Raw genomic sequence first — 24,096 nt, forward strand, 5'->3', positions numbered from 1 at the left:
ACGATGAAGAAAATTGCGTATGCAGTCTAATTTATTAATAATTTAATATTTAAAAAAAAATTATATTCATTCCCATTCTTTAATACATTCAACATTCATTATTATTTATGCAATTGCAATTCTTGTGTGCCTGTAGCATCAAGCACACATTTTCGTGTATATATGCAGCTTATAAGCATATATTTGCAGTCCGAAGATGGTACAAAATATCATATTTACGATTTCTAGGGGTTCCTGACAAGATTCACACCTTATTTCGCTTGTTTAGCACGTGTTTGTTGAACGTATGGCTATCCTATACCACAGTGGGATGATCGATTGGAAAAAAGGAGTTCACTGGGTTTGTCATCCTGTCCCTCTCCCTCTTTAGCAGCCAGTCACCCTCCCACTTACCTATCCGGCCACTTTGGTGCTTATTTATTCACAGGATCCTCCCTTATTCCATCGTGACAGCGTTCCTGACGATTTTTATCCAATCCATCGGGTTTTGGACAGCATGTATTTCGTCTTTCTCCCTCAGTGATGAATGATTTGTGTGAAAACACTGCTCGCGATCCGCCGCCGCCGCTGCTGCTGTTGCTGTGATGATGGAGAGGCGGTGCGTGTCAGAGCGGGGCGGCTAGAGGCCCAGCAAAGCCCCGCGCTGGATTTACAGCCCTGAACGAGTGACTGAACACCAACAGCGGATTACCTCACAACAACTCGTCGGTACATACCCATATTAGCTATACACATAAACGTGAGATATTTGTTTATTCATTCATTGTTTGAATAACAACTCTGGTGGTCTTTTAAAAAATATGTGTCGTTTCAGAGTATAATCTAATGAAGCGTCTTTGGCGAGATATTACAGCATATTATATCTGAAAGTTATCGGGTTTGCTATAGCGGATTAGCCTAGCGGCTAGGTGGCTAAAGGAATCAATATCTTATTGTTTAAAGAAATAAACCGTCTTTAATGACTTCGTTACACGCCAACTGATATTTCTTTTTATTTGGGAGTTTTTAAACTCTTTGACAAATATAAATGGCAGTTTTCTTTTAGTTAGTATGTTTTGTCTGGGATTGCTAGCTGGCTAATTATGTCATGTATATGAGCTTTCCAAATGTGTTTCTGCTTTAATAAGATATATTACGTTTATAATATGTGTTTTAATGAATTAAAATACTGCAAGAAGTTCTTATTATAAATTTCAGTTTGTTTGTTTATGAAACTCTTGTTTAGCGGTGTAGTAGTAAGCCGGTTTGTAGTCATATTATAGTGCATGTTTCTGCTCTGTCATGATTCAGGTGTGTTTGTTTTGACTAGTGGTTTAAACTAACTTGAATATAACATTAAGTTATTGTAATAAACTTGACTTATGTATCTATAAATAGTTAATTTTAGCAAGTGGTTCGCTGTCATTGTGGCTTGGTCTATTCATATGCAAGAATGATAAACCTCTTAATCTTATTATCTTCCCATCTCTGTCACTCTAAACACTGCTGTGGAGGTTTGTTGTGGTTGGTAGTGTTGGCATGGGTAGGGGTCGAGTTGTTTTGGCTAAACTGAGCGAGCTGGTCCACTTTTTCCACTAGACACTGAATGTTTGTCCTTCTTGCTGTTGTCACAGTATAATTCAGTGGATCTGAAGAGAAGTTATAAATCAAGCAGATGAGATGGAGTTCTGAACTATGATGGACATTTACTTTTACAAGTGGCCCTAACATCACACTAAGGTAAGCAAAAATACCACATCTTATGAAAATATTGATTCTTCTGTTTTTTTATTCTCCTTTTTTTTACTGTGAAGTAGACTTGTGCAGGTATTCGGTAATGCGATATATCACGGTAATTAATATGCACGATGTTGTTATCGTGGGCACTTCTAAATACCGTGAATAATTATATATTACAAATTATTCCGAATTTTGAATGCATTTTAAGAATACTTTTCCCATCAACTGGTCAAAATGCACAACACCGCTGTATGCTGCGTGAAAGACGCGTGCGCACTCTGATGTAAACAAGCGCGGACGAGAAGCACATGGCGGAACATGTGAGAGACGCTCTGGATGAAAGCGCACTTTCACTCTCTGACAGCAGATGGCGCTAAACTGCAGAAATAATAATAATAATAATAATAATAATAATAATAATAATAATAATAATAATAATAATAATAATTCATTTAAATGCAGCCGTTACCCCGGAAACCCTGTAAACAAAGCAGCTGCACTACTTTCTGTTTCTGAATCGTGTTTAAATGATTTAAGCAGTCATTCAGATTTGTGTATTTGCTATGATGTTCATCACAGTGCCAAATACTTAAATATTTAGACTTAATAGGCTATTTATTTTCAAACTTTTTTTTACATTTTAATCTGGACTACAACATGCCCTAGATATTGTTTGAAAGTGTTTTGATTCTTTATTGTTCGGTCACACTTTACATTAGGGCTTCATTAGTTAACATTAGTTAATTCATTAGTTAACATAAACTGCCAATGAAAAATTCTTCTGAACTTTCATTAATCTTAGGTATTCCAATATTTAATAACAGGATGTTAAAATTGAGAGTTGCAGCTGTGTTGTTTAATGAGCTAACATGAACTAAGACTTGTGTTTTTTTAAACAAAGATTAATAACTTCTGTCGCAAATGTAGCTATTGCTCATTGTGAGTGTTAATGCATTAACTAAGGTTAACTAATGAGGTCTTATTGTAAAGTGATACCTATTGGTCTTTATAGTTCTTTTGCACTTTAATCTGTGTAAAACTTTTAACTTTATACATTTTTCTGTATTGCTTTATTGCATTTAAATGTTCAGTTATTTTTGTTATAAGAAAAAAGTTATTAAACATGTTATACTGTATGACAGCACTTTTTTTTTTTTAACTTAACTTCAATATCGTGATAATACCGTATACTGTAATAAAAGCATTAGCAATTAATCGCAACATGAAAATTTGATACCGGCATATCCCTACTGTGAAGAGATAAAAAATAAGCACTAAAAAGTGTGAAAGCATGAAGTGGTTACAACCATGGCAGTACCAAGATTCACAAAGCTCCGTAATAAACATTTGCATGGTGTTTTACATGAATAAACTGGAAGAACTGCATAGGAGCATAGTCAGGACAAAAGATCTGACGTGTTCATCTCACATGGCCTAGTTTTAAAATCCAATAATTTCAGATCACACATTAACATGGTGAAAGATGCTGTTTGTCAGACGAGTGAATCGCTTTCAGCAGCCTTACACCCAGGAGATGCATAAGGGTGTCTTTTTGTTGGCACATGTTTGTAAGGAAAAACAAGTCATCCACTTCAGTATGAAGTGCCAAATGTTTTTGGCTCTATGTTGTGTGGAAATATCGCTCCTCTCTCACAGAGTGATAAATTTCTGTCATTGCTCAGTGATGTTGGGTTGTACTGAACTTCCTGTAAGCATGTTTTTTTTATTAAGACTGATGTAAGTGATGTGACCGCATTAAATGACTCCGTTGTCTTCATGGTTTAGTACTAGTGTGTGTGTGTGTGTGTGTTCTAGGTACCATTCAAAAGTTTGGGGTTGGTAAGATATTTGTAAATGTTTTTTGAAAAAAAAAAAAATAAATAAATACAGTGAAAACAGTAATATTGTAAAAATATTATTACAGTTTAAAACAGTTTTTTTGTTGTAATATATTTTGAAATGTAATGTATTCCTGTGATACGAAGCTGAATTTTAAGCATCATTACTCCAGTCTTCAGTTTCACATGATCCTTCAGAAATCATTCTGCTCAAATTTATTTTCAATGTTGAAAACAGTTGTGCTGCTTAATATGTTTGTGGAAACATCTTACAGACCCCAAACTGGTAGAGTATAACACAGGTTAATGAGTAGCATCACCATTGTTACATTCAAGTTTATTTTGCTTGTTTGCGATCTGTGTTCCTGTTTGTTACTGACTTTGTCTCTCAAGACCTAATTTGTTTGTTGGACATGCTGACTTGTTTATCTGAGGTGTAGTTTGCAATGCTGAACATTTTGTCTTATCTGTGGAGTTTATTAAAAACAGTGCACGATGTCAGACATGTTGCCAAAACATACTTTATTTGTCCTGTTCCCCTTCAGGAGAAACAGAGGTTGGAGATTTTTTTTTCCTATTGAAGATTGTGAGGACTTTACATCATGCCTCCAAGACCCTCCTCGGGAGAACTATGGGGCATCCATTTGATGCCCCCCAGGATTCTGGTGGACTGTCTACTGCCCAATGGCATGATCCTGACACTAGAGTGCCTCCGGGAGGCCACTCTCATCACAATCAAACATGAACTGTTTAAGGAGGCTAGGAAGTACCCCCTCCACCACCTGCTGCAGGAGGAGACCTCCTATATTTTCGTCAGTGTAACGCAAGAGGCAGAGCGTGAGGAGTTCTACGATGAGACGAGAAGACTTTGCGACCTTCGGCTATTCCAGCCCTTCCTAAAGGTCATAGAACCTGTAGGGAACAGAGAGGAAAAAATCCTCAACAGAGAAATCGGTAAGACCACACATGGGCAGGTTTTTCCTTTATTTACTATATGCATATATGCATCACTTGAAACAACTTCAAAGCATTTCACATGAATTTAAAATCAGTAATGATGACAGATTTTTACAAATTTCCCTAAATCCCTATTTCTGAAAAATGTGCACTACCATTGAAAAGTTTACAGTTGGCAACATTTTTATTAAATTGATCAAAATGACAGTAAAGACAATTATAATATTGCACATTTAAAATTAATGCTGTTCTTTTGAACTGTCCTTTCATCAAACAATACAAAAATGTATCATGATTTCCACAAAAATATTAAGCAGCACAGCTGTTTGCAAAATTGATAGTAAGAAGAAATGTTTTTTGAGCAGCAAATCAGCATATTAGAATGATTTCTGAAGGATCATGTGACACTGAAGACTGAAGTAATGATGCTGAAATAAATTACTTTTTAATATAAAAAAACAGTTATTAGTTGTTTTAAATTGTAATGCTATTCACAATATTACAGTTTTACTGTATTTGTAATACTGTATTTTTACTGACCCTAAACTTTAAATAATAGTGCATTTGATTCAGAAGGTTTTTCTCTCTTCTCTTCTGATGCTGTTCTAAGATGGTGTTTTTTTTTTGTGTGTGTGTGTGTGTGTGTTTCAGGTTTTGCCATCGGCATGCCGGTGTGCGAGTTTGATTTAGTGAAGGATCCTGAGGTGCAGGATTTTAGGAGAAATATTCTTAATGTCTGCAAAGACTCAGTAGAGATGCGAGATGCCAGTGGGCCACACAGTCGATTTCTGAAGGATCATGTGACACTGAAGACTGAAGTAATGATGCTGAAATAAATTACTTTTTAATATAAAAAAACAGTTATTAGTTGTTTTAAATTGTAATGCTATTCACAATATTACAGTTTTACTGTATTTGTAATACTGTATTTTTACTGACCCTAAACTGTAAATAATAGTGCATTTGATTCAGAAGGTTTTTCTCTCTTCTCTTCTGATGCTGTTCTAAGATGGTGTTTTTTTTTTGTGTGTGTGTGTGTGTGTGTTTCAGGTTTTGCCATCGGCATGCCGGTGTGCGAGTTTGATTTAGTGAAGGATCCTGAGGTGCAGGATTTTAGGAGAAATATTCTTAATGTCTGCAAAGACTCAGTAGAGATGCGAGATGCCAGTGGGCCACACAGTCGAGCGCTATACGTTTATCCTCCTAACGTGGAGTCTTCACCAGAGCTTCCAAAGCATATATATGGCAAATTAGACAAAGGTAGGCTTGTACTTTTATAGGAATGTTGTGGGTTATTTCAAGTTGTGGCATGTTGTCAGTTACAGAATATTGAGTGATGCTTGACCATGTAAATTAAAATTTTCTTCAATAGATAAAAAAAGTCTTTCTTGAGCTATGACGTTCTTAGTTCATTCGAAGTGAGAACTTTTCTAGGCACTTCTGCTTATGCATTACCAGTGTGATTTCTGTGGGCAGAGATTGCAGAACTGCAGAACAGTGCATTATGATTCTAGGTCCCTTCCTGTTATTATATTTATATACAATACGAAATGTATACATTAATCAGTGTTTTTAGTGCTTAGTTAGTTTTTTTAGACCAGTATTGTGTCGTGTTTGTGTCATGACTTGTATGTGAGCATCAAAACTCATCTAAACTTCACTTATTTTGAACCAATATATTAAAAAAATCAATATATCGATTTAGCAATTTCTTTTGCATCATTCCTCAGATATATAAAAGGAAGTCCCTAATTCCCGTGGTTTAAAATGTCTTCGTAAATAATTTTTATCTTTATTTTATAGTGAATTAAAATGCATTAAAATAAAATAATTAAATATCATTTTTAAAAAATATTAAAGGAAATTGAGGAAAATATAGATTAATTAAAATATTTGAAATATAATCAATAATTTTATATTTGATATAAATTGTGATTTACCATGCTAGTCTTATGCTAGCACATTATTGAAGAGGTACTTTCGAGACAGTGTGATATTTTTGCATGTTGCATGTACATTCATTAATTGTGCTGCCCAACTGCCTGCTAGGCTTTGATTGTGCTTTTGTTAATACACACTGAAGGACCAGTCGACACTATTGGCTGTGGTAATCGACAGCATGTCACAAATGCTGCACATTGATTCTGGGGTTGAAAATGACATGGAATGTTTCTTTATGGGTTGTAGCCAATAGTAATCTTCAAAGTGTCGAGTCTTTCCTGGAGGTTTTGTATTGCAGCAATTCTGTTTTCTTTCTTATGTGAATGGGCTTGTGTTGTAGTAGTAGTCATGAAGCATGTGATGCTTGTTTTTGCTTTTGCCCTCTGTTTCCTCTTAGCTTGGAGGAATGTATGAACAACAACTCCATTACATTAATTCCCTGACAACTTCATTGGGATGTATTCAACATTCAGCCTTTCTTTTTTACACACTCAGTTGCCATGTGGGATTAATTGTTTGTTCTCACATGCTTGATGCCTGAAGGTATCAATTCAATAATGCTGTTCCTGTTAACGCTCCAATCTTCCTATTTGTGTGCTAGGTCAAATCATTGTGGTTATCTGGGTGATTGTCTCTCCCAACAACGACAAGCAAAAGTACACACTTAAGATCAATCACGACTGCGTACCTGAGCAGGTGATCGCCGAAGCCATCAGGAAGAAGACAAGGAGCATGCTGCTGTCAGCCGAGCAGCTAAAGATGTGCGTGCAAGAATATCAGGGCAAATACATCCTGAAAGTCTGTGGCTGTGACGAGTATCTGTTGGAAAAGTACCCCATCAGTCAGTACAAGGTATTTAGGCAGTTTTGGCCTCACTAAAGTACCTCAAACTTGCACAATTGCATACGTGTTCTTGAATAACCATCTGTTATTCTGTGAATGAATGAAGTTTCTGTGTTACTTTTTTTTTAGTTCTCATGCTGCTTTTATCCAGTACATATTTATGGTTTGGGCACTGATTAATTAGCCATCTGAAATGTCTAGTCGTCTCAGATTTTTCAGGGTTTTGGCACTGGTCATGTGTTTGTTTCAGACTTTCATTATCTCAAAACCTGCCAGTACACAGAATGCAAATGAGTAGTCTCAGTATCCGGCTGCATTTGACGTTTTGTATCATCCCAACAAAAAGTACTGCCAGAATTAGAGTTTAGGACACTAAAAGTAGCTCTGGACATTTTGGATGACTTAATGGTCCATGAGATGTGCTGATTATGTGGCTTTATGAACAAAATCTCTCTCTGCTTGTCTCTTTCTCGTTCTTTCAGTATGTACGGAGTTGCATTATGCTGGGTCGGTTGCCAAACCTCATTTCAACAATTTCTTCTCTGCCGTGTCAGTCTTTGACGCGCTTTTACGTGAGTTTTTCTACAATTAAAACTAAAAAGTATATATAAAAAATAAGTTAAAGCTAAATAGAAATGACAAAATTAATTAATTAATTATAGTGACACACTTCCTGCTGCTATTAATACCCTTTACAAGCCTGTGGAGCATGAGAAACATCTCTGCCATTCTCTACGGCACCTCATGAGTCATTATTTCAATTATTAATTATCATGTTCATTTATTTGATTTTGTAATATAGCTCAGCAGTGACCATCCACTTTTTTTTTCTTTTTTTTTTTTTATAAGTATTGGTCCTGGATGTTTATTTACTTTCTTAAAAAAATTATTGTTGATTCATCTCCGATTCATCATTTTGAACTACTGCTTTCTTGTTAAAAATAACTGATGCATCACTTCTACAGAACCAATGATAACAGAGGTCATTTTAGGTCTGTCTTGCATTTATTTGATCAAAATACAGTCAAAATAATATTAGTGTGAAATATTAGTACAATGTAAAATAACTGTCAGCTGAATTTTCAGTCTATTTTAGAGTATCATGACACATACATGTGGTGCTGCTGACGCAGGAGCCGGCGTTCTTACGTAGAACCCGGATGCGCTGCGGCTTGTTTGCAAGTAAACGAATGCACAAGCATTGAATGGGTGTTGAAGACTGACATGGAAGAGAAGAAATTGTTAAATAATAAAATGACTACAATTAAAACTTAAAAGTATATATAAAAAATAAGTTAAAGCTGAATAGAAATGACAAAAAGCCCATAACAAAATAACTACTGAAAAAAAAAAAATATATATATATATATATAAAAAATGAAATCTAAAAATAAAAGCCAAGTCAGAATATTAATAGTATATAAATTACACTAAAATAACACTGTATTTAAGACTACTCCTACCTCACCCTTGTGAGAATGCAGTTTAGAATGGTTATTTACTAGGGCTGGGTAAAAAATATCGATATCTCGATATTAATCGATTCTCATTTTTACGGAACGATATCGATTCTTAAATCCCAAGAATCGATTAGTCTAGTCTGTTTTCAGTTAGTGGACGGAACGTTGAAGTGGCTTTTAAACAGTCACGTAACGTCACATTTACCTCAGAAAAAAACTTTTGGTGACCATAAACTCATTAGTCAGATAGAAAAATAACTGTAGAGAGGGGCATTTTGCTAAATATATGCACCATATAGCATATTCATTATAAATTTTACTGTTCTTCAATGTTTAATTTATGTTTGAATAAATCCATCAAGTTTTTATGACAGCCACCATTATGTTTATATTTTAAAAAAAAACTAATTGAAGTAGAAATATTATTATGTAATTGTAACTTTATTATTTTAAAAACTTCATTAAGTGTAATTTTAACAAATCAGTCAGTTTTAACCTTCAATATTATAGTAATGTAGTACCAACTGACTCTCATGTATATTTTACAGCATTAGTTGAGAGATTTTTTTTCCTTGTACCTGATATATATCCAAAATAATCGATATTGAATAGAATCGAATCGCAAACTTGTGAATGAGAATCGAATCGAATCGTGAAATTAAAACCCAGCCCTATTATTTACAGTGTTTTAATAGTGCTTGCTTCATAAATGAACATTTAAATGATCTTCTACAGGAGCACTGTCCACTGGCCTGGGGAAATGTCAACCTGTTTGACTACACCCACACACTGGTCTCAGGAAAGATGGCACTGAACCTGTGGCCAGTACCACACGGCCTAGAAGACCTCCTCAACCCCATTGGGGTCACGGGCTCTAACCCTAATAAGGTGTCCTCTTTTGCATAACCTCTTTGAGCACTAAACCACTTTAATAAGCTCTAATACAATTCCTCTGTGTTGTCTAATCTGAGGTGACATGGTTAATTAAGAGCGTATGGTCTAAATCTGTTTAATCAGCGTTGTGTTTATTTTAATTGGTTATTTTTTAATTGGTTATTTTTAGGAAAATCTTAGTCTAATGGTCTTAATACAGAATTCAGGAGTGTAATGGCATAGATGCTAAAACTGTATTAGTTCTTAGTAAAGTGTTTAGTTACTAGTGTTTGGCTGTATTTTCCATTTATGTATTTATTTATTTTTGCTCTAGGAAACCCCATGTCTAGAGCTGGAGTTTGACCACTTCAGCTCACCAGTTAAGTTCCCTGACATGGCCACGATTGAGGATCACGCTAACTGGATAATATCCAGGGAGATGGGATACAATTACTGCCAGTCTGGACAGGTGAGCTTACAGACACACATCCTAATTAATTAATTATAGTGACACACTTCCTGCTGCTATTAATACCCTTTACAAGCCTATGGAGCATGAGAAACATCTCTGCCATTCTCTACGGCACCTCATGAGTCATTATTTCAATTATTAATTATCATGTTCATTTATTTGATTTTGTAATATAGCTCAGCAGTGACCATCCACTTTTTTTTTTTTTTGAAGAAGAAGAATTGGTCCTGGACGTTTATTTACTTCCTTAAAAAAAAATTATTGTTGATTCATCATTTTGAACTACTGCTTTCTTGTTAAAAATAACTGATGCATCACTTCTACAGAACCAATGATAACAGATGTCATTTTAGGTCTGTCTTGCATTTATTTTATCTCAAAAATACAGTCAAAATAAGATTAGTGTGAAATATTAGTACAATGTAAAATAATAACTGTCAGCTGAATTTTCAGTCTTCGGTGTCACATGATCCTTAAGAAATCATTCAGATATACTGATTTGCTACTCAAGAAACATTTATTATTATTATCAATGCTGTTTTCCTACTTAATATTTTTGTGGAATAATGAAGTGTCATTTCTAAACAATAGTATTCATTTCTTAAAGTCTTCCTGACCTCAAACTTTTGAATGGTAATGTGTATATAAAATAAAATGGAAAAAAAAATATGTCAGACATTTGTAAATATTGCTTTCTTTTTTCTTTTTGAAAAAAGTTTTCTTTGTGAAATTCGTTCTCTGTTTATTAATTGAGTTTCTCATCTGACTAACAGAGCAGCAGACTGGCCCGAGACCATGCCATGACGGAGGCAGATATAGAGCAACTTCGTCAGCTGAGCAACAGGGACCCGCTTTCTGAGATCACTGAGCAGGAAAAAGACTTCTTATGGAGACACAGGTAGTCCAACGCCCTCATAAGCTCTCCTCACTGTGGTGTCCATTGGCACAAAAGTTAATTTCATTTATATTTTTAATTTATATTTTAAAGTTATTTAAAACAGTATTTGTGTTTTCTACTCTAGGCAGTATTGTGTAAATATTCCAGAAGTCCTGCCAAAGATTCTCCTGGCAGTGAAATGGAATTCCAGGGATGAAGTTGCACAGATGTATTGTCTTCTTAAAGACTGGCCCGCAATAAAGCCGGAACAAGCCATGGAGTTGCTTGACTGTAACTATCCTGATCCAATGATCCGAGACTTTGCAGTTCGGTGCCTTGAGAAGTATCTGACTGATGACAAACTCTCGCAGTACCTCATTCAGCTGGTTCAGGTAAGACTGATATATTCAGTTATTGATTATAAATGTCCTTATTGTGTTTATTTTAGGGCTGTCCTCGATTAAGGATTTTTCTGGTTGACTTGTAGTCGTTCATTTTAAGCATTAGTCGACTAATCGCACGTTTATTAATAAACCATTTAAATCATTATAATGAGCCTTTAATTGCCTACATAGCCTAAAAAGCGCTCAAGCACACGCATAAAGCTTGCCACAACGCACCGGCAGAAGTAATAATTATGAATGTGTCAGGGGAAAACAGTAAGGAGACTGCACTAACATTTTAATAATTTGATAAATTAGTGCTTTTTTTGTTTTCGGTAGGGATGCACCGAAATGAAAATTCTTGGCCGAAACCGAACAAAATGATTCACTGGGCAGAATACCGAATACCGAACACGGTTTTTCGAGGTTTTTTCCCCATGTATTTTGCCAATTTTTTTTTCACCATTGCATGAATTAAATAGCCAAAATGTGCTTTTACTGTTTTGTCTTGCTTTTCAAAGAAAAAGAAAAATCAAAACAACAATTTAAAAATATTTAACACTGAACATTTTTAATGTTCTAGCAGACACTATACCAACAAAGCACAATTTAACTTAAAATTAGTTAGTAAAATAATATTTTTTGGCCATCAGACCCCCTTCTTGAATCAGGCATGTATTTTTACTGTACAATTAAAAGCAGCCTTGCTGAGAAGAGACTTATTTTAAAACATTAGAAAATATTACAGATCCTAATTTGAACACTATGTGTGAATGTTATAATAAATGTATTAAAACAGAGCTGTTGTAATGATTATTATCATTATTTAGTTAGTAAAATAATATTTTTTGGCCATCAGACCCCCTTCTTGAATCAGGCATGTATTTTTACTGTACAATTAAAAGCAGCCTTGCTGAGAAGAGACTTATTTTAAAACATTAAAAAAAAATTCAGATCCATTTGAACACTATGTGTGACTGTTATAATAAATGTATTAACAGAGCTGTTGTAATGATTATTATCATTATTATTGTCTTGCTTTTTATTTTATTTTACAATTACAATACTAACATTTATGAATGTTGGTAAGAGTTCTTGCTTTTTTTCAACTTTTATTTTGGTGGAAACACGCAGGAAGACCTCAATGCTTCTTTTTGTTGACAACAGCAGATTTGTGAATGAGTCTCATTACGAATATGTCGTACGTATCGCCAAATGCGTCCACACTGCTGACATGTGTGCTGCATTATAAAGAGCGTGCCTCTCACTCTTCGCTGGTTGCTATTTGATCGCGTCATATCATTGTTCGGTACAATTTATTCGGTCTTTTCGCTTATTTCGCGAATAATTTCGGTTGCCGAACATTCGGTGCATCCCTAGTTTTCGGTTTAAGAGATGAAGTCGGCGACACTGACTCGTCATCTCCACAGTTTCGTACGGATACATAATTTGAGAATATTGGTTTTACATTTGAATTGGTTCATTTGAAAGAAGACATTTCACTCTCTATAGATAGGCTATATTTATAATGTTTGTAAGGCAAAGATATACACAGAGTTTCGCGCTCAAGTTCATAGACCGAGACGGCAGAAAGCTTTGCTTTCATTATTTTACAAAAGCACAATGTTTTGTTGTTATTGTGAGTGCACACAAATAAACATAGAGTCTTTACAGATTTGAAAGATGTATTACTCTTATCTGTAGGACCAAAAATGGAGTATTTTAGGAGTAAGTGAGCGCACCGGTGCCTCCATCTGTCCTGCAGTGAGTGCGCTTCTACACTACACACAGACACTTCAATAGCACACATTACGCTTGGTTAACATTAGATTGAGTGGCCATGTAAAGTTGCTAATACTTACATATTTCAGATGATAAGCCATATTTGAGGTCGATAAATGATAGGCGCGAGCGTTTGGATGTCCTGCTCGATGTACTGTATTACCATAGACTAGCCGTTAACGATCTGTCCAAGACTTCGCCTGTGGATTTTATTTTTTTCTGCGACTAGTAAAATTTTGGTCGACCAAGCCTCTTCTGGTCGACTAACGATTAGCGATTAGTCGAATATTAGCAGTTTCCTCTTTTTGTTCTCTTTTTTGTCAGGCTTTTACGTATGCTGACCTAAATATCCTGATGTTTTTGAAGCTCCAAATGAAGTTAAATTGTAACCTATCTTGTTGGGTTGCAGGTCAGAAATGCACAATAAAACCGTGAGTCAGCGGTTTGGTCTGCTGCTGGAGTCGTACTGTCGGGCATGTGGCATGTACCTGAAGCACCTGAGCAGACAGGTGGAAGCCATGGAGAAGCTCATCAACCTCACAGACATTCTCAAACAGGAAAAGAAGGATGAAACTCAGAAGGTAAACTCAGCCTTTGACCTTCTCGCCTCACCTATAAGTAGGTAGGTGAATGGGCACGTGCGGTTATATTAGGAGACTCTTTACGCACACTGCAAATGAAACCGTAGCTGTTAGATTAGATTTACAGAGGATACAACATCCACTCTGTGAGGTGATCCTTTAAAAGCACTCAGGCATTACCTTAAACATCCCACTCAATGTTGTTAACGTAATGAACTTGAGCTTAAAGGTTATTGGTCAATTAAGTTGTTTTGCGTTTGCTGGGGAAAAACTTGGTGCTTCAGTGTGAGAAGCTCCCCATTATGGGGGCTCAAATGTGATACTCATTATTTGTTCATTGAAAAATCATTTAAGGAATCAGTAAATCACTTTGGGAATGTATAAACAAATTGAAAAAATTAATTGATTGAAATTAATTAATTAAAAAAATAAAATAAGCAGCTGTTAGCATGTGGATAAATGGATTAAAGAATCTGCAATTTGATAAAAATAAACTAATTTACAGAGATAAGTAACTGAAAATTAAACAACATCACTGGAAATACAGCTTAAAATTTAGTAGTATACTTGTATTTTTTAATTAGTTTTTGCCATGAAAGTAGCCTAAGATGCTGACATGGCGTTAAATAAAAATATACTACTACGACTAAAATGTAGTAGTAATTAATATGGAAAAAAATGATCAAAATGTATGTCATTTTCAAAATTTTCAATTCAAAATGTATTTTAATATATGATAAAATAATGGATAAATGCATTTTTATTTTTCATTTAATTTGATTGCACCTGTCTCCTGGTGTAGTAGGAAATCAATAATAGGGCGGTAGATAATAGAATAATAAAAAAAACATTTAATTAAATGAAAATCTGAGGTCATTTATTTCCCTGATGTTGACTTTAGAAAAATATTTTTAAGTATTGACCGACTTTTATTTTAAAGTGTATTTGTTTCGGTTTTTCAGGTGCAAATGAAGTTCCTGGTGGAGCAGATGAGGCGACCGGACTACATGGATGCACTCCAAAATTTCACCTCTCCACTCAACCCTGCCCACCAGCTGGGTAACCTACGGTGAGTACCAACCTGCGCAGGGATAGCACATGTCGGTTTTACTACAACATTGATTAACCATGGCAGTATGTTACAAAATCTTCCTTTTCAAATAAGTGCTGTTCTTTTGAACTACCTGTTCATAAAGGGAAAAAAAATCATAGTTTCCACAAAAATATTAAGTAGAACCACTGTTTTCAACATTGATAATAAGAAATGTTTCATGAGCAGCAAATCAGCATATTAGAATGATTTCTGAAAGATCATGCGACACTGAAGACTGGAGTAAAGATGCTGAAAATTCAGCTTTGCATCACAGGAATAAAGGACATTTTTGACATTGTAATAGTATTTCACGATATTAGTTTTTTTTACTCTATTTTTTGATCAGATAAATGCAGCCTTGGTGAGCGCAAGAGACTTCTCTAAAAAAAAAAAATCATACTTACCCCACTCATTCAAATGGTAGTCTGTTTAATTTCTAACTTTGTTTTTCTGTTTGCATGGTAGACTTGAAGACTGCAGAATCATGTCCTCTGCCAAGAGACCGCTCTGGCTGAACTGGGAAAATCCTGACATTATGTCCGAACTTCTCTTCCAAAACAATGAGATCATCTTCAAAAACGGGGATGGTAAGATTTTTATTCTCTTTTTTTTTTTTTCACGTTTAGTATGAATTGTCTCTATTTTGTATGGTAAAAAACAAAACCTTTTCCTTTCCTTAGACCTTCGGCAAGACATGTTGACACTTCAGATCATCAGAATAATGGAGAACATTTGGCAAAATCAGGGGCTGGACTTGAGGTATGTGGGCGTACTGGTAAAACATCTTGCCTGGTAACCAAAACATTGTTCAGCCAAATAAATAGTAGTTAACCAGATATTAATGTTGAGTTGTTCTTAGTTTCCTGCAGCCAAGATGTAGAATTTTGTATTAACTCTCAAATTTTTGGTATCCCAGAATGCTCCCCTATGGCTGCTTGTCTATTGGAGACTGCGTGGGTCTCATCGAGGTAGTGAGAAGTTCCCACACCATCATGCAGATTCAATGTAAAGGAGGTCTAAAAGGGGCACTGCAGTTTAACAGTTCAACACTGCATCAGTGGCTAAAGGACAAGAACAAGGGCGAGATGTGAGTGGCGATTATTATTATAATTTATTTTTAAATTTTAATAATTACTTTCACCATTTAAATTCAAAATTAATGTACAATGCACAAATCAAATATACAATAACAAAATGATCTGTGTTAATAGGTACGACATGGCCATCGACTTGTTTACGCGATCCTGCGCGGGCTATTGTGTGGCTACTTTCATTCTGGGCATCGGTGACAGACACAACAGTAACATCATGGTGAAGGATGATGGGCAGGTATGAACCTGATCTTTAGAGGCCTTAATGCAATTTAAACTTTCAGTCATTATCAGTATTCTCATATTGACCTTTTGCTTATGTCCCTGCAGCTGTTTCATATAGATTTTGGTCACTTTTTGGACCACAAGAAGAAGAAGTTTGGCTATAAGCGAGAGCGAGTGCCGTTCGTCTTAACTCAAGACTTCTTAATTGTGATCAGCAAAGGAGGAACCCAAGAGTGCACTAAAACCAGAGAGTTTGAGAGGTGTGTATGTGCATGTGCATGTTGGAAGCATTGCCAATTATTTTCCAGTGTGAGCTTAACAGAAACAAATCCTTTGTGTTTCAACATTAACATAGTAATTGGCAGGCAGCTAGCTATCTGAGACAATTAGAGATTGAGTTAAACAATAGAGGCTTTCAAAATGGGCCTCTCGGGCCTCCATCCCAGCAGCCTTTCCTCCTCCAACAATACTCTGACAGCCAGCCGGCTGCCAAGTTTCCTGCCTCTTCTCCAGACTTCCGCTTTCTAACAAATCTCCGCTTCAGTCGGGACTCAAAGGAGGCTTCAAAAAAGCAGGATTTGTTCTCTATCACTGTGTGTCAAAGGAGTAGTCATCCATGTTTCCACTTGCAAAAACTAAACCAATGATGAAATGGTGTCTGGTGGAAGGACAGGATTTGAGTGCAGCTTCAAAAAAAGGTTTTGAGCTAATCCAAATAGTTTTTTTAAAGCGTAAAAGCATATTAAGGAATGTTTTAATGTTTTCTCCTTTTAGAATTTTGCCATCTTAAGTTTAGTAGCTTTATCTATACAGCACTGCAGGAGTGATGTAATTTTGTAGGCCAACACGGAAGTTAGTATCACTCCCGGACAAAAACCCAATAGGATTTTTTTTTATTAACTTCTGGATTGTTGCAGAAAAATAGCTCTGTGACTAACAAAGGTTTATGATTCTTACATGTTAATCAAGATCATCTTTACAAATGAACACTTTTCTGAATTTTGATGCCTTATTACAATCACCAAAAATGAAAAGCTAAGCTTTCAGTTTTTATTTCAAATCTTCAAGTTGCAAAGCTTGAGTTAGAATCGTTTACAAGAGCATTTCCATTTTAACCACTTTTTAGCAACTGGCTTTTATAAGAAATCTTTTAAGAAATCACTAGATGTATTTTAATTTGTAGAATAAAATGTGAAAATATTTTGAGCTATTGAGTATTGAGCTTGTGTTAACCACAGACCTTATTTCAGGCATTTAACCAGAAACCTATTCAAAAAAAAACATTACTCCTTTCAGAGTTTGGGACTTCCTATAGATGCAGCAGGGAAGCTGAACGTCTCACTGTCTCCCCCTACAGGTTCCAGGAGATGTGCTACAAGGCTTACTTGGCTATCAGACAGCATGCCAACCTTTTCATAAATCTCTTCTCCATGATGCTGGGCTCAGGCATGCCAGAGCTGCAGTCCTTTGATGACATCGCTTACATCCGAAAGACCCTGGCGCTGGACAAAACAGAGCAGGAGGCTCTAGACTATTTCATGAAGCAAATGAATGACGCTCACCATGGTGGATGGACCACAAAGATGGACTGGATCTTTCACACCATCCGACACCATGCCCAAAACTGAGCCCACACAGATCCCAGCCCACTGGTGGAATTTGGGGCCGGATAACAGGCAGAAACAAGACCCTTTTTGTAGGACGCACTGCCTGATTTATGCCATGGAGAATCATAGCACCCAAACCTCATGTACAAATGACCTTCAGAGCACTAAAACAACCTGGAAGGACATCTTTTTGTGTCCTCTTGTTTATTATTCTTTTCCCCGTGTGAGGCATCTCTTGCCCATCATCGTCCGGAGTGGTTGTATGTTATAGCTGTAGTTTTGTCCAAGTTTTTTTTTTTCTCTCCACATTGTGCTGCTCTTTACCTGGAGAGTCAATTCTTCTTCTTATTATTAATATATAAAAAAAATTTCTGTGGAAAACAAACCATTGAAGACAAAAAAAAAAAAAGTTCTGCACTCTTCAGGAGCTTTTGTGGGGATGTTCATGTCTTCCTGTTTAAAACTACAAATGCCTTCTAATATGCACGGAACCTCGGAGAACACTAGAAAAACAGGGTATGAAACTTTCTGGTCTGCTACCTGGCCTTTCCTCTCAAAACCATCGATTATGTTTTTCCAGTTCCAGTGTGCAAAACATGACAGGAATCCAGGTTATCTGCTTTCTGTTTTCTCTGTTGTCCGTTGCGATTGAGCAGGGCAGAGTAACGATTGTCCTACCAGATGCCCTGGCAGCGTGCAGATATGAAGCCTTAATACACTCGCATAGTATGAATTGATAGTCTTCTTCATGTGCCCTTGCATGCCACAGGAAAGCAAACACTTGTCGGTGCATTGACGCAGAGCAGTTACGAAAGAACAAAATAGCATTTTCTCCCCTTCAGTTGAGTAGCTGTATCTCTGGGTACTTTATTTTACTACACTAAAGCTGGCAAGACCTTACCTGTTAGCCTGACTTTTTTTTACAGATACAACTCGTAGTTTGTGTGTGAAGCATTAAAGGGATAGTCCACCAAAAAATGACAGTTCTTTCGTTATTTATTGTAAACGTTGATAACTAAAACCGTTTCGGTTCTTATTGATTTTCATAGAATAGGCAAAAAAACAAACAAACAATGGAAACTGAAACGGATTATCAACATTCTGCAAAATATCTTGTGTGAATAAAGTCTGTCATACAGGTTTTGAACGACATAAGGGTTATTTTGGGGTTGACTATTTCTTTAAGAAAGATGGTGCTATGTAGTTAAACATGTTGAAAGATTCTATAGACGAAATGGATGTTTTAGATGGTGAAATGGCTTTTAGATGCTTCAAATGGATGACACTGGTAAAATATCATTTACCGATGACACTACAGTACAGTGCATTATAATAACTACAGATACATTTATATACATACATGCATATATATATATAAAGTGTGTGTATATATATATATATATAATCTATGTGTGTATATATATGCATTCTGTTCCCCCTCATTGTCTCTTTTTTTTTCATTAGTGCAGACAATGTACAGTGAATGTTTCATGGTGCAGGATGTCTCGAATGTGGCGTTACAGGGCTGAGCAAACTAGAGAAAAAAAAAAATAAAGGTAGTTATCTTTTATTTTGACATTTTCAAATTAACTAACTAATGATCGCCCTTTTGAGTCAGGTTAAGTGCCTTGCTTGGGGCCGTAATGGCAGTGTTACGTTCGAACTGCTCCCTTCCCTTGGATTAGCAGCTTTCTGGATCTCTTTAAAAGGTCCAGTCCAACCAAATAATCACACATTTGAAATGGATGTTTTAGATGGTGAAATGGCTTTTAGATGCTTCAAATAGATGACACTGGTAAAATATCATTTACCGATGACACTACAGTACAGTGCATTATAATAACTACAGATACATTTATATACATACATGCATATATATATATAAAGTGTGTGTATATATATATATATATAATCTATGTGTGTATATATATGCATTCTGTTCCCCCTCATTGTCTCTTTTTTTTTCATTAGTGCAGACAATGTACAGTGAATGTTTCATGGTGCAGGATGTCTCGAATGTGGCGTTACAGGGCTGAGCAAACTAGAGAAAAAAAAAAATAAAGGTAGTTATCTTTTATTTTGACATTTTCAAATTAACTAACTAATGATCGCCCTTTTGAGTCAGGTTAAGTGCCTTGCTTGGGGCCGTAATGGCAGTGTTACGTTCGAACTGCTCCCTTCCCTTGGATTAGCAGCTTTCTGGATCTCTTTAAAAGGTCCAGTCCAACCAAATAATCACACATTTAAAGGGATAGTTCACCCAAAAAAGGGATAGTCTTTCTTTTTTTCTGCAGAACACTAAAGAAGATATTTTGAAGAACCAAATTGACTTGAATTAAAAAACAGACATTTTTAAAAATATATTTCATGTTTAGAGCGACATGACGGTGAGGCAATTTTCTTTTTAGGGTGAACTATCTCATTGGACACAGATCCAGATTTTCTCTTTCTATGTCTCCTCGGCTCTTGTCGGTAAATCCAAGGCCCTGTCGTGTTTCTGCATTACTTTAAAGCTGTGAAAATGTACATTTACTAATGAGGTGCAATCGTGCTATTTAAATGGATATATGGCTACTGGCAGGAAACCCCTGAGTACTATTTTTCTCACCGTTTTATGTACGTTGTGTTTTCCTCAAAAGGAACGTCAGTGATCATACTTGCATAACCACTTGAGATATTAACGCTCAGATGAAAATGTGATTGATCTACGTAGGAAAAACTGAAGGAAACAACACATGCTCATTTCCATGTTACAGTCTGACGAGGTCTTTGCAGAGCTGAAATTCTGCTTAAATACTTGGCAACATCTAACAATGCAAATCACAATGAACAACAGTTTGTTTTTCTACTGTTTTTAAGTTTAAAATGGCGTCCTGAGTACTTACTATTGTAGTGTTCCACATTTAAGCATTTCCTTTTTTTTTTGTAAACGTTGTAACTCTTATATGCAGTAAACAAATGAACAGATATACACTTGGTGTCAGACTGATGTATGCAGGTGGTTCTTGCACTTTGTATTCCTCCGTACTTTGTTCTTTCTCTCCTTGCCTTCGGTCCTGAGGGACGCTTTAGTCTCCTGCATGCGTTTTTAACCCTACGTGCTCATTTACTGCCTAAAACTGAGATCAGCTACGTTAGAGCTTAGTCATGGCAAGCAGCCTTATGTTAGCTCTCTTAAAGCCATTTAATGCATGGTTCTGTTCACTACGTGTGTTTTTGTCTGTACAGGTTACAGATCTACTTGGGCTGGACCCGCTAAAAAGCCCATTCACAAACGTCTAATGTAATCAGTAGCTTTCTACTTTACTTTTTAATCATTTTAAATAACTTGCAAACAAACTATTGAGATGCAGAAATTCTGGAGTCTTTTGTATGACAAAGGAAAATTAGAAAAAAAGGAGTTAAACGACAAAAAATGTTTAATAAGTTTCAATTGTTGTACTTGAAAATCATCGCTCGGAACCGTCTTTGTGTCCTGACTACAAAGCAGTCAATGTTACACAGCACTGAAGGTTTACTTGCATAGGCAATTTCATACCGATTGTGAATGTTTCAATGGTTTGGTCTGGAGTCTCTTTACAGTTAAGACACTCTACTACACCAATAAAAAGAGAGAAAAATTACCATTAAATTCAAAGAAAAATAAAGTATAAATTTGTTTGCTATTATGTGAAGTCTAAAATCTATTTAATGGAAGGTCAAAGCAATTTTTTTTTGTTTGTTTTTAAAATGCTTTGAGTGGTTACATTTCTCTCTGTAGTGCTGTTGCATTTTACTCATTTATGTGTTGAATTATGATGTCATAAAGATAATTTTCTTTACTATCACTATTATAGAATTATATATAATGGGCCAAATACTTTCTTTACCTCTTTACTTCCTTGCATGAGATTAAAAAAAAAAGGAAAAGAAAAAATGGAAAAAAGAGAAAAGTTTTTTTGTAGGTGTAAAGGATTTTTCGGCCTATGACTGCACCCATCACATCTATAAACTGCCATCAGTTACAAAGCCTCATCTTCATTTCTATTCAATTTCATTGTGCACCTCAGTTCAAAAGTAGCTTTGTATCCAGTCTGTCTTCAATATTTTGAGTGTTATGTTACTATGTACAAATAAACGTATTTCAAGAAAATTTTCATGAATCTTGACTAATTATATTCATGTTCATGTATGTGAATGACTTTGACATGGACTGTTTCCACTCACGTAGTAACTAAACTAGGAAAGTTTGAGATAAGCTTGATGTACGCTTGACAAATCCTTGCCTAGAAGTAAAAAAAAGCTGATGGTGACTGAAACAACAGGCCAGATAAAGATTTCGCTTGATCTGTCACACATTTAACTTCCAAGTAACTGATTAGTGGCATAGAAATATGTATTAAGAATCTTTTATATATAGGAATATGTTATATATTTAAAAATAAATTGAGAATATATAAATTAGATTGTAAATCCTTGATTTTCCAAAGTGATCTCATACTATATAAGTAATCTGTGTGTGTGTGTAATATTTTTGTTTAAATAACAGTAAAAATTATTTTGTTAAATTATATGAAAAATAATCGGTGTGTGTGTATAATATGTATTTTATATTTTCATCAAAATGTCATCCATAATGAAATGGAAATAAAATAAATCTCATACATTTAAATTTGATGAACAAATCAACATAAAAAAACCGTGTCTATTCTCTGTTTGTTTGAAAAAGTTTCCTTTCTTATTTGATCTATGGCGCACTTTAAAACAGAGAAATAAAAAAAAGTTTGATGTACCACGTGATTGCGAGTCTTTTATTATGAACTATTGAACTTCCGGTGATGTACGACGCGCAAGTGTTTAGATGTCTCGTGTCTACACGTCTTCTGTCTTTACAAGTTCATTTTTCCCTTCATTCTTTGGTGATTCGCTGCTACACAGTTTGCACTCCGCAGAAGTGAAGGTGTCTGATGTTGTCGCGCGTTGCTGAATGCGTCACGTGACGGCGGTAAGTACCATCGTGTGCAGTAACATGCCATCCTGCAGCAAGATAAATGCGTGGATATGGATATGCATACTTAAATATCCTCTGCTGCTGACATGCATTGGAGCTGACACCTTTGAAGGTTTATTGTTAGAAGTTATCATTTGACCTGAATTATTTTTAAATGGACGGTTCACCAAAAATAATGTTCTTTCGGACTGACGAAAACGCACCATAAAATGTTAATGAAATTTGTCTATGTAACATATCGCTATATATTATAAGTCATATGACAGATTTGTGTAATAAACAGCCCTTATCCTCTTTGCTGTGCCTCTCAAAACAAATATAATGCGTTAGATTGATCTTTGTAAAATGTCACTGATTAATTCCTGTTTCTTGCACTCAAGGTGTGATTGGAGATTAAGAAAGAAAGGGCATCCTGCCCTATTTTGTGCATGTAGAAGAGGATCCATGGGTGTCCTGCGGGTGCTGTCGGTCACCATGGGAAGGATCAGCACTTTTAGGTCCTATCAGATCATGCTGCTCTTTGCTGCAGCCCTGGCAGTGGTGGCCTTCTACTACTTTGGCTCTGAAAAGCAGAACTTCTCCAGCACCACAAAACGGATCAAGGAAACACAAGCGAGCCACAACAGCAATCGTGATGATGCAGATCTCTCCATAGACATCCGGTCTGGAAGTCCAGAAAGCAGAACGGGAGCTGGAGATGAGCTGGAGGGAAAGCTGTCACGCTTTCATGCTCTCATGATGTTCACCAAAGTTGACAAGAGCTTGAACTTGCAGCAGAAGTTTCAGGTGGCCATGCGCTCCGTGGCCAAACATGGACGGTTCCTGGAGGATGAGGTGCTGGTTCTCCATTACGTCTCTGATGCTGGAAGTCGGGAGCTGGGGTAGAAGATGCTTCCTGAACTTCTGCTGGATGCAACCTTCCGGTACGAGGTACGTTCAGCAAACCTTCATGTTTTACAATGTGTGCTGATGTTGGATGATGCAGCATTGGCTTCCTTTTAGTTTATATCATGTTTTGATGTTTTTGCAGTAGATTTTGATGATGATAATAAAAAGGGTGAAAAGGGTGTTTCAAGCATCAAAAAAATAAAAGTGTAATACAGCTTTAAATTAAGTTTTTTTTCCGCATAGATTAGAATGTGTCCTCTTTAACTTTATATTTTTCTGAACAAAACATAACAACTATCATGCATTTTTTACCATGATTTACACAAGACACCCACTGAAATGTCATTCAGTGTAACAATATTTATATACCAAAAAAATCTTGTTAGGCATATTTTAAACATGGATCATTTGATGACATATTAAAAGACTATATTTAAGCATCACAGTGCAGCCCTCAAATACAAATTAACTTTAAA

The 24,096-nt window shown here is 35.8% G+C and overlaps 2 protein-coding genes and 1 pseudogene across 2 annotated transcripts in view; all 3 read left to right on the forward strand.

Moving 5' to 3' along the window:
* The first annotated feature begins 124 nt into the window (after positions 1-124).
* Positions 125-5,522, forward strand: LOC107715769 (phosphatidylinositol 4,5-bisphosphate 3-kinase catalytic subunit alpha isoform-like). Its single transcript, XM_016521963.1, has 4 exons — positions 125-708; positions 4,103-4,511; positions 5,166-5,314; positions 5,490-5,522. The coding sequence occupies exons 2-4, from the start codon at positions 4,160-4,162 to the stop codon at positions 5,520-5,522; spliced, it is 534 nt and encodes a 177-aa protein (XP_016377449.1). The 5' UTR covers positions 125-708; positions 4,103-4,159.
* A 47-nt stretch (positions 5,523-5,569) lies between these two features.
* LOC107715770 (phosphatidylinositol 4,5-bisphosphate 3-kinase catalytic subunit alpha isoform-like) lies at positions 5,570-18,300 on the forward strand (annotated as a pseudogene).
* Positions 18,301-22,556: 4,256 nt separating this feature from the next.
* The window catches only part of LOC107715806 (xyloside xylosyltransferase 1-like), a 49,121-nt gene continuing 47,581 nt past the window's right edge, over positions 22,557-24,096 (forward strand). The window contains 2 exon segments of the mRNA XM_016522014.1: positions 22,557-22,726; positions 23,113-23,662. Of these exon segments, the coding sequence (XP_016377500.1) occupies positions 23,177-23,662 (486 nt within the window). The 5' untranslated portion in view covers positions 22,557-22,726; positions 23,113-23,176.

This window comes from Sinocyclocheilus rhinocerous, unplaced genomic scaffold (assembly GCF_001515625.1).
Source record: "Sinocyclocheilus rhinocerous isolate Xijiao unplaced genomic scaffold, SAMN03320098_v1.1 scaffold899, whole genome shotgun sequence".
Classification (NCBI taxonomy): Eukaryota; Metazoa; Chordata; class Actinopteri; order Cypriniformes; family Cyprinidae; genus Sinocyclocheilus; species Sinocyclocheilus rhinocerous.

Bases quoted from the DNA above. Each gene is read 5' to 3' on its own strand.
- LOC107715769 (XM_016521963.1), top strand. From the start codon at position 4,160: ATGCCTCCAAGACCCTCCTCGGGAGAACTATGGGGCATCCATTTGATG. The intron at 4,512-5,165 runs GTAAGACCACAC...TGTGTGTTTCAG, and splicing joins AATCCTCAACAGAGAAATCG to GTTTTGCCATCGGCATGCCG. The intron at 5,315-5,489 runs GTGACACTGAAG...TTGATTCAGAAG, and splicing joins GTCGATTTCTGAAGGATCAT to GTTTTTCTCTCTTCTCTTCT.